Below are 16122 nucleotides of genomic sequence, written 5' to 3' on the forward strand. Positions count from 1 at the left end.
ATTGAACATGGAGCTCATAAGAGCTGCTCATTAACCAGGAGTGGAAGAGGCGCGCTCTCAGGAGGTTTTTTATTTCCTGTTTTCTGACACCAGGCCTCAGGCCCAGTAGTGGTCCCATATTTTAATCAAAATAGACGTTTCCATCGGATACAAAACGAATATTTATTCTAATGAACTACAATAGTAAAAAACAATTATTATTATGTACACTTCACCAGTAACCCCCCCAACATCAGTCCAGTGAGACGGAGCACTGGGCAGCGGGCGCTGTGATTGGCTGTGAGCTCAGGGTCCGTGTGGTCTGGGTAGGACCGCTTTAAAGGCACTCTGCGTCCAGGGGCCCAGAAATCAGGACCAGGTCCTGGAGAACCCTGGACCCCCACCCCCTGCTGGACCCCCACCCCCCTGCCCAGTCCCGCCCAGTCGGTCCCACGGCAGGAAGCTCCACAAGGCCTTTTTTGGTTTCAGCTGTCATGAAACAAACGTATAAATAGTCCGATCAGAGAGAGGCACTGCTACAAGGATGAACAGCCAAGCGGGGGGCAGGGCCCGCCCCTATGGCCCCGCCCCTCCGGCCTCAGGAATGATTTAAACTTTCAGCTACAATTTGATTTAAATAATGATTGACACACGGACACACAGGAAGGAAGGAATGCAGAAGAAACGAAGAGAGTCGACAGGGCAAACCAAACACTACAACAACGCCCACACACTCCAGAGGACTACAAGACCCCCAGTAGGACTCCAAGTAGGACCCCCAGACCCTCGGTAGGACTACAAGACCCCCGGTAGGACTACAAGACCCCCAGGCCCCCAGAGGACTACAAGACCCCCTGTCGGACCCCCAGTAGGACTACAAGACCCTCAGTCTCTGGGGGGGGGGGGGTCCTCAGAAGGCTGGTCCAGGGGGAGGAGGCGGGGGGGGTCCTCAGAAGCCTGGGGCGGGGGAGGAGGTCCTCAGCAGGCCGGTCCAGGGGAGGCGGGGGTCTTCAGCAGTCTGGGGGGGGGCTTCAGCTGTCTTGGGGGGGGGGGGGGGCAGATGGAGGACTTGGAGAAGGAGACCCTGAGGTGGTGGTTCTCCCCCAGGTCCTCAGATGGAGGACTTGGAGAAGGAGACCCTGAGGTGGTGGTTTTCTCCCAGGTCGTGGTTGTGGAACTCGATCAGCGCCTCGATGGCCTCGTCCACCGAGCCCATCTGGATCAGCGCCATTTTGTGGTCCTTCCTGAGGACCAGAGGGAACACCATGGAAACAGGCTTCCTTCAGGTCCTCTCCTCAAGAACCCTCCAGGCCCAATTAGATCTAAACATCGGTGGCTTTTTGTTTGTTAAACACTAAATTAGGACCCGACCGATTCATCGGCCTGCCGATTTAATCGGCCGATTATAGCCTTTTTGAAAATAATCAACATCGGCCGAAAAGTTGCAGATTAATGCCGATTTTTATTTATTTATTTTTTACTAGAAATGTAATTGCGCTATTTATCCTCTAGAGCAGCGGTTCCCAAACTTTTTTTTCCTGCGCACCCCCTTCTACGTCCCAACCGGGTTGGCGCACCCCCAATCCCCACTTCAAAAAGATGAAAAAAAAAACGCAACAAAACTTTGTTTTATCGCCATATAAAGACTCATGTTTAACCATGCGCAAATAACCAGAACACGCATGACAACATCAAGAAATATCCAACAAATAGCCAAGGGACATGACTGACGTGTGCAAGATCGCTCATGTGTGATACGCGCAATAGACGGGCAGACGACCGCTCTACATGACCACTTTATGCGCCTCGCAGAAGTTAATAGAAATTATGATAAACAAAATATCAGCATAGAGCAGGATTGTGAACGTTTACAATGTCTGTCTCATGACAATTTACATTCTGGTGCTCATGTGTGATCCGCGCAAAAGACGGGCCGACGACCAATCTACATGACAACTGTTGCGTGTGCGCCACACAGAAGTTAATAGAAATTATGATAAACAAAATATCCCAGAGCATAGAGCAGGATTGTGAACGTTTACAATGTCTCATGTCAATTTACAATCTGCAAAATGTGTCTGTGTTGGCCGACTTACTTTTTTTAGTTAGGATATTGATGCTGCGTGCCTCCTATTTGCAACGGAATTTGTTTAAGATGTAAAACCATTTGATTTAACACACATGCACTAAAACAGATATTTTCGTTTTTTTAAATAAATATTTACGCTGATCCGACAATCGCGAGTCAACCGGCCCACATGTGGGCCGGCCCACCGGGCATTTGCCCGGTCATACAGATGGCCAGTCCGAGCCTGGCACCAACCGTTCCCTGCACTCCGCAGTGAAGCGCAGCTTGGAGGAGAAAGTGATTGTTGCCGTTTGTGACTCCCGGAGCTCTATATATAATATTATATATATAGGCCTAATATATAAATATCTATAGAATATAATATATACGATATATATGATATCACGGCACAAAGCTGTGTGTGTGCCTCCGGATGATGTTATGAACCCATAAACAACGGGCATTCCGACATCTCTCCCTCGTACAATTGGCAACATTTATGAGGAGAAGCGCAGCTCCCTCAAGGGAGAGAACGCTGAAAAGCTGTGCTTCCTGCACTACAACCTGCCCCTGCTGAAGTTCCAATATTAAGGACTCTACGACTGGCAGGGGCATGTGAATATAATGTTATTTGGAAAATATCCATATGCTGTTTGCATCACACAACACACATTACCTCGTTCCTATAGTTATTTTGTTATTAAGATTGTTAATAAAATGTTAATATGCTGCTTGCCCCAGCCTCACACAACTCATTATTTTGCAGTAATTTGATTTCTTTATTTAGCCCCTAACCCTAGCTTGCTTTCTTTTTTTTTTTTTCTTTTTTTTATAATCGGCCGATTTAATCGTAATCTGAATTTTTCTCTGAAAATAATCGGCATCGGCATCGGCCCTCCAAAATCAATATCGGTCGGGCCCTACACTAAATACAATGTGCACAGAACTCACTGGAAGAACTTGAAGGCCTTCACTAGAGACCCTGAGCTGGAGAACAGCATCTTCAGATCCTCCTCCACCACCGAGGGGCTGAGAGAGAGAGAGGGGAGAGAGACATTCACAACCAGGAGGACCGCCTGCTTTCCTGGTAAAACTACTATTTAAGGGGGCGGGGCTATAGGACAGGTGTGTTAACAGCCATGGGGGTGGGGCTATAGGACAGGCGTGTTAACAGCCATGGGGGCAGGGCTATAGGACAGGTGTGTTAACAGCCATGGGGGCAGGGCTATAGGACAGGTGTGTTAACAGTCATGGGGCTACGATTTGGAACAACTGTGATATCTGTAAAATCAGCTCACTCAGTGAGAGCGGATAGTGTACTACGTTTAAGTGTACTCATGGAAGTATCGATATCGGAACACAGCACAGGTGCTTACGGGATGTTGGACAGGTGCAGGGTGGAGGACGGGGGGAAGATGTTGGAGTAGTTCTTGGAGCCAGGCTTCTTGAAGCGGTGCAGCGGGGAGCTGCCGTAGTCCTTGGTCAGGCCCTGGTCCTCGTGGCCCTCCCGCGGCAGCTGCACACTGCTGTGCTTGGAGAGTGTGACGCGCACCGCCTTCCCGTACAGACGCTGGCCGTTCAGGTGGCTCATGGCTGACGTCAACACATGACATCACGTTATACCCATGACTTCATATTATAACACATGACATCACGTTATATCACATGACATCACGTTATAACACATGACATCACGTTATAACACATGACATCACCTTATAACACATGACATCACGTTATAACACATGACCTCATATAGTAACGTACCCAGCTGGGCCTGGGTTCTAGTAGTAGAAGAAGTAGTATAGTAGTTGTAGTCATGTAGTAGTATAGCAGGCGTATAGTAGTAGTATAGTAGTAGTAGTATAGAAGTAGTTGTATTATAGTAGTAGTATTATAGTAGTAACGTACCAAGCTGGGCCTGGGTCCCGTCAGCCATCTGCACCAGAGCGTTCTCCTTCTTGTTGAACAGGATCTTCACCCTCGTCACGTCCCCATACACCCCTACACACACACACACACACACACACACACACACACACACACACACACACACACACACACACACACACACACACACACACACACACACACACACACACATCCTCAGTGTGTTGCCATGGCTGATGATGAGCAGAACCCGACCCTGCCCCTCTGGTCCTCCAGACTCCACCCCCGCTGGTCCTCCAGACCCCGCCCCCTCTGGTCCTCCAGACCCCGCCCCCTCTGGTCCTCCCGACTCCGCCCCCTCTGGTCCTCCTGTCCCCGCCCCCTCTGGTCCTCCAGACCCCACCCCCTCTGGTCCTCCAGACCCCGCCCCCTCTGGTCCTCCAGACCCCGCCCCCTCTGGTCCTCCCGACTCCGCCCCCTCCGGTCCTCCCGTCCCCGCCCCCCTGGTCCTCCTGGCCCCGCCTCCTCTGGTCCTCCTGACTCCTCCTTTTTTTAACGATTGTTTACTTTTTAAATTAATATTCATATTATTTAAATGAGCCAAAGTGGTCAATTCAATAGGGGGGGCTATAACCCCGTTAGAGGAGGGCTTCTGAAACAAGGTCGCCGGACCCTGGAGCCATCTTTCAAATGACCCCTAAATGCAAATTAGCCCTAATCTACTCCAATGCCCTGAGGAGGTCTACTCTGACGAGGAGGTAAGATCATCAGCTCTGTTACACTGAGGACAGAGGACAGAGGGAACAGGTAGAGGAGGCTGAGGGGGACAGACGGACCCCTGAGGAGAGAGGCAGGATAGACGAATCCCAGCATCCAATCAGAACACAGGAGCCCGCCTCACCCAGCATCCAATCAGAACACAGGAGCCTGCCTCACCCAGCATCCAATCAGAACACAGGAGCCTGCCTCACCCAGCATCCAATCAGAACACAGGAGCCCGCCTCACCCAGCATCCAATCAGAACAGGACTAGCGGCTGAATGATTGATAGGTGATGGTGAAACGTACCGAAGAGAATAAAGAGGCAGTGTGGCGTGACTCTCTGCAGGGGGCGGCAGAGAGCAGCAGCACATCCACAGCCCGGGGTTTCCACGGCAATGGAAAAAAACAAGGGAGGGGGAGGGGGGGAGACGATTAATCACTGGAGAAGAGGAGTGGGTGTGGCGCGGTGCAGACAGAGACAGACAGACAGGTAGACAGACAGACAGACAGGTAGACAGGCAGACAGACAGGTAGACCGACAGACGGTTAGTCGGACAGAAGGACAGGTAGGGAATCAGAGAGGTAGAGAGACTGACAGACAGGTGGAGAGACAGACAGGTACCTGAGGGTTTAAACAGACAGGTGGAGAGACAGACAGGTACCTGAGGGTTTAGACAGACAGATGGAGAGACAGACAGGTACCTGAGGGTTTAGACAGACACAGGTAGAGAGACAGACAGGTACCTGAGGGTTTAGACAGACAGACAGGTGGAGAGACAGACAGGTACCTGGGGGTTCAGACAGACAGACAAGACAGGTACCTGGGGGTTCAGACAGACAGGTACCTGAGGGCTCAGACAGACAGACAGGTGGAAAGACAGACAGGTACCTGTGGGGTTCAGACAGACAGACAGGTACCTCAGGGTTCAAACAGACAGGTACCTCAGGGTTCAGGTTGCTGATGAGCAGCACGGCGTGGCCGGCTGGGAGGGTGGAGAAGGCCAGACGCCCGGTCGTCGTCGGCAACCCCAACGACGCTAGACCGCCATGGAGACCTGGAACCGTCAGACCTGAGGCAGGTGAGACAGGACAGGTGAGTACCAGCCTGTAGGGCCTCCAGGGGCCGGGCCTATAGGGGCCGGGCCTCTAGGGGCCGGGCCTCTAGGGGGCTGGTCCTCTAGGGGGCGGGCCTCCAGGGGCCGGGCCTATAGGGGCCGGGCCTCTAGGGGGCTGGTCCTCTAGGGGGCGGGCCTCCAGGGGCCGGGTCTATAGGGGCCAGGCCTCTAGGGGGCTGGTCCTCTAGGGGGCGGGCCTATAGGGGGCGGGCCTATAGGGGCCAGGCCTCTAGGGGGCTGGTCCTCTAGGGGGCGGGCCTCCAGGGGCCGGGCCTATAGGGGCCGGGCCTCTAGGGGGCTGGTCCTCTAGGGGGCGGGCCTCCAGGGGCCGGGTCTATAGGGGCCAGGCCTCTAGGGGGCTGGTCCTCTAGGGGGCGGGCCTATAGGGGGCGGGCCTATAGGGGCCAGGCCTCTAGGGGGCGGGCCTATAGGGGCCAGGCCTCTAGGGGGCGGCCCTCTAGGGGGCTGGTCCTCTAGGGGGTGGGCCTCTAGGGGGCCGGTCCTATAGGGGCTGGGCCTATAGGGGGCAGGCCTATAGGGGCCAGGCCTCTAGGGGGCGGGCCTCCAGGGGGCAGGCCTATAGGGGCCAGGCCTATAGGGGGAGGGCCTCTAGGGGGCCGGTCCTCCAGGGGGCGGGCCTATAGGGGGCGGGCCTATAGGGGCTGGGCCTCTAGGGGCCGGGCCTCTAAGGGGCGGGCCTATAGGGGCCGGTCCTCTAGGGGCCGGGCCCTCTAGGGGGCAGCCTTAGGGGTGGGGTCAGGTCACCTGTCTGCTGGATGGTGAAGGCCGGGGAGAAGGCGTGGGCGGGTCCTCCATAGGGCGAGGCTGAGATGAGACCAGGAGCTGGAGGAGAGAGGAGGAGGACAAGAGGTGAGGAGGACGTGATGGTGTCAGGAGGAGAGAGGAGGAGAAGAGTTGATGAGGAGGAGGAGGTGATGGTGTAAGGAGGAGTTAGGATGAGGTGATGGTGTCAGGAGGAGATGATGGTGTCAGGAGGAGGAGGAGGAGGTGATGGTGTCAGGAAGAGGAGGTGATGGTGTAAGGAGGAGTTAGGAGGAGGTGATAGTGTCAGGAGGAGGTGATGGTGTCAGGAAGAGGAGGTGATGGTGTAAGGAGGAGTTAGGAGGAGGAGGTGATGGTGTCAGGAGGAGTTAGGAGGAGGAGGTGATGGTGTCAGGAGGAGGAGGCGATGGTGTCAGGAGGAGCAGGTCTTACTGAAGGCGGCCATGGTGTGGTGCTCCATGGCGGGCTGGTGGTCTCCAGAGGGCAGGTCTGGTCGGGTGTAGTCGCGGCTCTTGTCGTTGTTGTACTTGACATTGAGGCTGGTGAGCTTGGAGAAGCTGATCCTCAGGGTGCAGCAGGCGTTGTAGATGTTCTGCCCGTCCAGAGACTGCAACACAAGTAGTCAACCGCTACAGTCAAACCAGTCTGCACTGGGAAGCACCCAGTTCCTACCAGGGGTTTAGCATCTTACCATCGCACCTCACCGCACGATCCAAAGATACTTCAGTGAGTTCCTCCTCCTGAAGGAGGGTTAGGGTTAGGGCTCCCGCTAGAGACTGAAGACTCACCTGTTCAGAGTTCACCTGGACTCTGCATAGCCTCCCCCCTTACCCCCCCCCCACACACCCCTCTAACACACTTATTGTATGTTGTACATCCTTGCACTTAGGATGGTGTAGCATCTTATCCTATCTATCTGTGTTATAACTTGGTTCTACGAACATCCTTACTGTACCGATATAGAGATATATTGTTGTTTCTCTTTCTTCTGAAAAGCAACTTATTGTAAGCGTGTGCCTCTCTGTTACAATCTGAAACACCACCTCCCCCCCACGCCTAGAGGACTCTGACGACCTCCTCCTCAGAGAGGACCATCTCAGAGTGGAGAGCAGGAGGTGGGGGTCTCACCAGTTTGGCGTGCTGGGCTGTCATGCCGTCGGGGTACTGGAGCAGAGCCTGGAACTGGTTGTTCTTGGTGAAGGTGATGATCCTCAGCAGAGTACCGAACTTACTGAAGATCTGGAGAGAGAGATGAGTGAGTGTCAGGACAGGAGCCCCCCTCTAGGAGGTGAACCCCTCTAGGAGGTGAGCCTCTCTAGGAGGTGAACTAGGAGGTGAACCCCTCTAGGAGGTGAGCTAGGAGGTGAACCCCTCTAGGAGGTGAGCCTCTCTAGGAGGTGAACTAGGAGGTGAACCCCTCTAGGAGGTGAACCCCTCTCCTCTAGGAGGTGAACTAGGAGGTGAACCCATCTCCTCTAGGAGGTGAACTAGGAGGTGAGCCCCTCTAGGAGGTGAACCCCTCTCCTCTAGGAGGTGAACTAGGAGGTGAACCCCTCTCCTCTAGGAGGTGAACCCCTCTCCTCTAGGAGGTGAACTAGGAGGTGAACCCCTCTCCTCTAGGAGGTGAACTAGGAGGTGAACCCCTCTAGGAGGTGAACTAGGAGGTGAGCCCCTCTAGGAGGTGAACTAGGAGGTGAACCCCTCTCCTCTAGGAGGTGAGCCCCTCTAGGAGGTGAACTAGGAGGTGAACCCCTCTCCTCTAGGAGGTGAACCCCTCTAGGAGGTGAACTAGGAGGTGAGCCCCTCTAGGAGGTGAACTAGGAGGTGAACCCCTCTTGGAGGTGAACTGTGAGGTGAACCCCACTAGGAGGTGAACCCCTCTCCTCTAGGAGGTGAACTAGGAGGTGAGCCCCTCTAGGAGGTGAACTAGGAGGTGAGCCCCTCTAGGAGGTGAACTAGGAGGTGAACTCGGGTCAGGTTACCTGGTGCAGTACGTCCAGCGTGACGGGGTAGAAGGGGTTCTCCACCACCACCCTCAGCACCGGGCTGGGCCCCATTCCTGGGACCTCCAGGCCGGCCATGGGGAGGACCCCTCCCTGGGAGGGGTGGACCCCCCCCTGGGAGGCCAGGACGGCCTGGAGTGCGGCCTGGGCTCTCTGGGGGGGAGGAGTTAGTGAGAGGACCGCTGGGACCAGAGGGAAGACAGACAGACACACAGACAGACAGACAGACAGACAGGTACCACTTGGTTGGGAGAGTTGTCAGTCTTGAGCTCCTTGTGGTTGGAGAACTGGACGTAGACGGGCTGGTGTCGGAGGACGGGCGTGACGGAGGCGTAGTAGGAGACCATGGTCTGGGCTGCCTCCTCCGAGCTCATCTCAATGAAGGCCTGCACACCGGCACGTTAGTTAACATTGTGTGTTAACCAGTGTTAACTAGTAGCTCATTGTTAATTAGTAGCTCATCGTTTACTAGTAATCCCGCCAGTTCTTTTTAAAACCAGCCGAAATTGAATGTACTCGCCCAATGCTCATTTTTCCAGCATAACGTGATTGAAAGTAGTAAAATTGGGCGTGAAAAATCGCCCAATATGGCAACCCTGCCTGAACGTCCTTGCGCTCCTCCCTCAGTGTAAATCAATGAGACCAACTGAAAACGAGGCGGACATGGAACTTAAACTGTGATTATGAAAAAAGTATAAAGGTAATCGAAATTCTGTTTTCAGATTATTGAAGATACAAGTGTCTTGATTTGTTAAACCTTTGAAAGAAGGTTAACGATAAAGAATTGACCAAGTTACGAAGTCTGTAAGAAGTAAGTGTCAGAGAATGGGCGGACGGTTCCGCCGTCCTCCCATTGACTTCCATTGTAAAAAATAGTATTTTAAAAGTAGAATATCTCAAAAAGTATAAAGTTTACAAACATGAAAAGTTATTGCCCAAATGTATGGACCTAGAGCTTTGTGACAGATGTTGAATGGAATCGATTGGTTCAGTAGTTTTGGCCACATTAATTGCACAAGTTTGGTCAGAAGAAGAATAATGGAAAAGGGATATCAAGATTGTGCATTCCTATGCACAATAACTAGTAGCTCATCATTTACTAGTAGCTAATGTTAACTAGTAGCTCATTGTTATTTAGTAGCTCAGTATTAACTAGTAGCTAAGTGTTAATTAGTATCTCATTGTTAACTGGTAGCTCAATGTTAACTAGTAGCTCATGTTTATTAGTAACTAATTATTTAACTAGTAGCTCATTGTTAGCTAGTAGCTCATGTTAACTAATAGCTCAGTGTTAACTAGTAGCTCAGTGTTAACTAGTAGCTCCTTAGTTAACTAGTAGCTAATTGTTAACTAGTAGCTCAGTGTTAATTAGTAGTTCATCGTTTACTAGTAGCTCAGTGTTAACTAGTAGTTCATCGTTTACTTGTAGCTCATGTTAACAAGTAGCTCAGTGTTAACTAGTAGCTCATCATTTACTAGTAGCTCATGTTAACTAGTAGCTCATTGTTAACTAGTAGCTCCGTAGTTAACTAGTAGCTCATTGTTAACCAGTAGTGTTGTGGTTCTGGTTACTAGTATATGAAGGCCTGCACACCAGTTAAGTTCAAGTTACTAGAATCTATTAGTTATTGTAGTAACTATTAGTTAGAATAGTAGTTAGAAGTGTACTAGTTATTAGTAAGAGTAGTAGTTAGTGGTGTAGTAGTTATTAGTTAGAGTAGTAATTAGTGGTGTAGTAGTTATTAGTTAGAGTAGTAGTTAGTAGTGTACTAGTTATTAGTATGACCTCTGGCTCCGTCACGTCCCCCGGCAGCTTCCTGACGTGGAGCACGCGGCTCAGAGACCCCGCCCCCGGGCCCGCAACGCCACCGCGCAGGTCCCCTTTGAACTTCTTACTGTCGCTGCCATTGGCTACCAGACGGGACAGGGGGCGGGGTTACCAAAGGCAGGGTGGAGGAGGAGGTGGAGGAAGAGGGGGTGGAGGAGGAGGAGAGGGTGGAGGAGGAGGAGAGGGTGGAGGAGGAGGAGAGGGGGGAGGAGGAGGAGGAGAGGGAGGAAGGTGCAGGGGGAGGTGCCTGTGTCTCACCTGGGGAGCTCATGATAAGAGGAGCTGGAGGAAGGCAGGAGAAAAGCTCTTCAGACCCTCTCTGGAAGACATGAGGACATGAGTGTTACCACAGCAACATGGAGAGGAGTTCCTCAGGTGTTTGGAGCAGTTAGGGTTAGGTTTAGGGTCTCCAGGGTCAGCACGGCTAGCTTCAACATTTGAGACTTTAGCCGAATGCGGCTAATCGTTGAATGAACAGTAGAGCATTGTTGTTCACACAGTGGCAAGGAACAGGCTAAAGGCTAGCAGGGAGGGGGGCTAGCAGGGAGGGGGGCTACTGGGAAGGGGGTTAGGGGGTGTCTTGGGGAGGGGTCGAGCGGGTTGGCGAGTGGAGAGGGGTGTTGGAGGAGGCTTGGGGAGGGGGGGACTAGCGGAGGACTAGCGGTAGCGTCAGGCTAACATACGTCCAGCAGGAGCTACAAAGGGCTGATTGTTCCTCTCAGGTGAGCAGCACACCTGGGCTCACCTTACCGATCAGGAGATCAATTATGGACGAGCAGCTCCCGTTACCACGGCTAGCACAGCCGTCGCCTAGCAACAGGCACACCCAGCCCCACGTTAGATGAATGTGACGTTGACCTTTAACCCGCTAGTACTAACTGGTGGTTTTCATGCAACAGAGTTCACTTTAGCGTGCTACAGTGCTCCCCTTTGCTACAATGCTCCCCTTTGCTACAATGCTCCCCTTAGCTGCAATGCTCCCTGAAGGGAGCTACGATGCTCCCCTTAGCTGCAATGCTCCCTAAAGGGAGCTACAATGCTCCCTTTAGCGTGCTAAAGTGCTCCCGTTAGCTACAGGGTTAGTGATCCAACCGGCTCCACGCTGTCACCAGACACCCTCATCCCGTCGCCATAGCAGCCGCCTCCCTCCCCCATCAGAGCCCATTCAGAGCTAACACTGAAACCTGAGATATGGACTACAGACAACAGTTCTGGACTACAACTCCCATATATAGATAGTTATATATATATATATATACTCAGAAATTTTATTGTGTAGGATAAACCCCTTGAGAGGAATCCTCTCGTTTTCGAGGGGGTCCTAATATAGATATATAGATAGTTATATATATATATATATATATATATATATTTCTATAACTATATATATATATATGTTTATTACATGGCTCTTCTCAATGCTGTGGAATGCTCCGTTCACTTGCACGTGCCTTCCCGACTTCCGGCGGTCAATTCTTTTTTGATAATTGACCGTTGCTAATGACCGCTGTCAAGGAAAGTGGATTTTTGGCCTCTGATTCACGTCTTTCGTATCACTCCACAAGTAGTCCGGTAACTTATTAACCCCAGTGTATTCGGTTGCTAAGCGATGTCAATGTCTTCAGCTAACTATTTCTCTGCGGAACAACCTCCGCTTCGTGTCCGTGTCCTGTTCGCCCTGTCGGGCGTATTTTCCTGATAATGACTGGTGTTCTATACATTATCCCTTACATATATAGTTCAATCCCAACGCACACTTAAACCGGTCTCACACACACACAGTGTTGTGTGACTGTTGTGTTTGATGCTTTAGTCTACAGTTCTAGAGCTGTGATGTTCGGCATCACCCTGCTGAACACACTCTGGAACTCTGTTTCCCAGAATGCCTGGCGTACGGGGAGGGGCCACACTAGGACCGCAGCAGTGGAGGCCCTGAAGGCTGGAATGTCTTGACGAGCATTCCTCAAAGCCAGCCCATAATTAGCCGTTCCTTAGCAACAGCTACAAGCAGGGGAGATGTGTAGGGAGAGCATTGTGTAGCACTGTGCATTAGCATGAGCATTAACATGGTACAAACTGGATTCCAAACCGTCTGTTCAAACAACCAGACCAGAGACACTGCTAACCAGAACATAACCACTATCTAACCCACCTCAGACCAACCAGAGCAGAACATAATCAGAACTATTAACTAACCCGCCTTAGACTAACAAGAACATAACCAGAACTGCTAACTAACCTACCTTAGACTAACCAGAATATAACCAGAACTAGTAACTAACCCACTTGAGACTAACCAGAACACAACGTGAACCACTTACTAACCCTCCTCAGACTAACATAACTAGAAGCACACTAAATATATTGTATTAGTAGTGTAGTATAGTATAATAGGAGTCTACCGTGGTACAAAATGTAATATGGTGTATAGTTATAGTATAGTAAAGTATAGTATAGATATAGTATAGTTATGGTGAAGTATAGTTTAGTTATAGTAGAGGTATAGTATAGTTATAGTGTAGTTACAGTATAGTATAGTTATAGTATAGTTACAGTATAGTTATAGTGTAGCAGTATAGTAGTTACAGTATAGTATAGTTAAAGTGTAGTTATAGTATAGTTATAGTATAGTTACAGTATAGTTATAGTGTAGTTATAGTATAGTTACAGTATAGTTATAGTGTAGTTATAGTATAATTACAATATAGTATAGTTATACTATAGTAACAGTATAGTTACACTATAGTTACAGTATAGTATAGTTACAGTATAGTAGTTATAGTATAGTTATAGTATAGTTACAGTATAGTATAGTTATAGTGTAGTTATGGTATAGTTACAGTATAGTTACAGTTTAGTATAGTATAGTAACAGTATAGTATAGTAAAGTGTGAGCCTACCTTGGTACCAGCTGTGATATCGAGGGGAAGGCCGCTGCAGACAGAGAACAGAGTTAGGAGAGCAGGAGGTGAACAGTGAAGACCTTCTAACTCTGATCTTCTAACCCGAACCTTCTTACCCTAACCCTAACACACTCACAGTGAAGACCTTCTAACCCTAACCTTCTAACCCTAACACAGTGAGGACCTTCTAACCAAAACCTTCTAACCCTAACCTTCTAACCCTAACACAGTGAAGACCACAGGGTGGAGAGGAACCTTCTAACCCGAACCTTCTGACCCTAACACAGTGAGGACCACAGGGTGGAGAGGAACCTTCTAACCCGAACCTTCTGACCCTAACACAGTGAGGACCACAGGGTGGAGAGGAACCTTCTAACCCTAACCTTCCAACCCTAACCTTCTAACCCTAACACAGTGAGGAACTTCTAACGCAAACCCTCTAACCCTCACCCTCTAACCCTAACCCTAACCTTCTAACCCTAACACAGTGAGGACCACAGGGTGGAGAGACCAGCCTTCATGTGGTCTTTTAGTGTCAATCCTTATCCTGAAGCTGAGTGACCACGTTCTCTCAGACAGACACAGAGCCACCCGTCACTAACCAGCTGACCCACCCGTCACTAACCAACCAGCAGACCCACCCGTCACTAACCAGCTGACCCACCTGTCACTAACCAACCAGCAGACCCACCCGTCACTAACCAGCTGACCCACCCGTCACTAACCAGCTGACCCACCCGTCACCTACCAGTAGGTCAGCCCCCTGAGGTCCGGAGGTTAGGGTTAGGGTCAGGGTTAGTTAGGGTTAACCCTAACTAACCCTGTTAGTTAGGGTTAACACAGTTAGGGTTAACCCTAACTAACCATAACCCTCACTCTGCAGGACTCAGGAGTTCAGATGAAGAGAAGCAGAGTTGGAATGCAGGAGGAGCTGGGATTAAACCAGTCAGCACGCACGCACGCACACACATGCACGCACGCACGCCCCCACGCACACACACACACAGACACAACCCCCCCCCCCCCCCCACACACACACACACACACACAACCCCAAATACACACCTGCAAACACCCCCCCCCCCCCCCCCACACACACACACACACACACACGCACACACACGCACACACACACACACGCACACACACACACACACACACAACCCCAAATACACACCTGCAAACACCCCCCCCCCCCACACACACACACACACACACACACACACGCACACACACACACACACACGCACACACACACGCACACACACACCCCCCCACACACGCAATCACACACACACACACACACACACACACACACACACCAACACACGCGCGCACGCACTCTCTCTCTCACACACACACACACACACACACACACACACACACACACACACACACACACACACGATCGTCCTAATAACCTCAATTTGTGGGAGCTGGGATTAAACCAGTAAACCTGTACTGGAATCCAGTCAGCAGGGGTGTGGTTAAGACATGCACTACACTAAACACTTCATTCACATCCACAACACACACACTAGGCCTACACAACCACACATAGACACACACACACACACCCGCACACACACCCGCACGGACCTAAAGAGCACGCACCCAACTGGCCCCCCAGCACTAGTCTACAGGGTTAGATGATCCGAGAAGGAGACTCACATCCAGAGAGAAGAGTCCTGCAGCAGGAAGAGGAAGAGAAGAGACCGGATCCACTCCCACCACTCTTATTACCACTGTTATTACCACTGTTATTACCACTCGTATCACTATTATAACTATCCCCTTGGTCCAGACGAACGCCCCTGCAGATACATTAGAGATACATTAGAGATACAGATGTTATAGCCCCGCTCTGTGTCGCTGCACTCACCCGTCCATTGCACAACACGGAACTGGGGAGCAACAGGTCCGACCAGATACTCTTATCCAGGCCCGGCCGTCATCTCGCGAGAGCTCCGACCAGATGCTCTTATCCAGGTCCCCGCCGTGCTCTCGCGAGAGCTCCTTTTTATCGATTCCGAGCCATCCTCTCGCGACAGCTCAGCGCCGCTAAGCCAAACTCAGGAGCGCACAAAATGGATGCGAGCTGACGGATACTTCCAATTGGAGGAGAATAGGACATGTGGGTTCAGGTGGGCGGTCAGGATATATATACAGTGGCGTTTCTACATGTAAAAAACAGGTGGGGCTAGGCTAATATTTTTTATTATTATTATTTTTTTAATAATTAATATTAATATATATATATATATATATATATATTTTTTTTTTTTTTAACTCCACATTAAATGCACGGATGTTTTTGCCAGCGGTTTGGCTAATGCCAAAATCCCTTGGATGGTGGGGACCAAGGCGTTTTACCTCTAATTCTTCCTCCAGACTAAGGGTCTCAAATCTGTGCTCCAACAGATGATCTACCTCAGGGTTTCTCAACGGGGGCGTTCATAGAACCTAGGGGGCGCTGTGAAACTTTGCTTGTGTAGCGGTCATTATTTTTTACTTTTTAAACTTTCATGGTTTTCAAATATTTTCGGTGCAAAAATAGGATAACTGAAATAAAAATCCTTTTAACCCCCTTTCTAACCCCTCTATCGTCTCATCTACTTTTTACTTTATGCTCAGTACTGTACAGTCATGATCGCCATAGTAACGCCGATAAACAAACCCACCTCATCGCAGCAGCGTGGTGCTTTCAGAAACTGTTTCGCCCTCCCCTGACTTCCACTGGTTGGTTTGCGGGACATGCAAAGCAAGCGGTGGATGGGGCATTACGCTAAGCA

General features: G+C 50.6%; 1 protein-coding gene across 1 annotated transcript; it reads right to left on the bottom strand.

Annotated features, from left to right (window-relative positions):
- Positions 1-54: 54 nt before the first annotated feature.
- Positions 55-15266, bottom strand: ptbp1b (polypyrimidine tract binding protein 1b). The gene is made up of 15 exons (XM_084473269.1): positions 15213-15266; positions 13328-13361; positions 10686-10746; positions 10370-10510; positions 8839-8999; positions 8579-8752; positions 7725-7835; positions 7029-7203; positions 6579-6656; positions 5641-5768; positions 5005-5038; positions 3959-4051; positions 3424-3640; positions 2999-3076; positions 55-1223 (listed from the first exon to the last, which is right to left on the bottom strand). The coding sequence occupies exons 1-15, from the start codon at positions 15218-15220 to the stop codon at positions 1091-1093; spliced, it is 1626 nt and encodes a 541-aa protein (XP_084329395.1). The 5' UTR covers positions 15221-15266; the 3' UTR covers positions 55-1090.
- Between the last annotated feature and the right edge of the window lie 856 nt (positions 15267-16122).

Source organism: Micromesistius poutassou (genome assembly GCF_964030765.1).
Source record: "Micromesistius poutassou genome assembly, chromosome: 9".
Classification (NCBI taxonomy): Eukaryota; Metazoa; Chordata; class Actinopteri; order Gadiformes; family Gadidae; genus Micromesistius; species Micromesistius poutassou.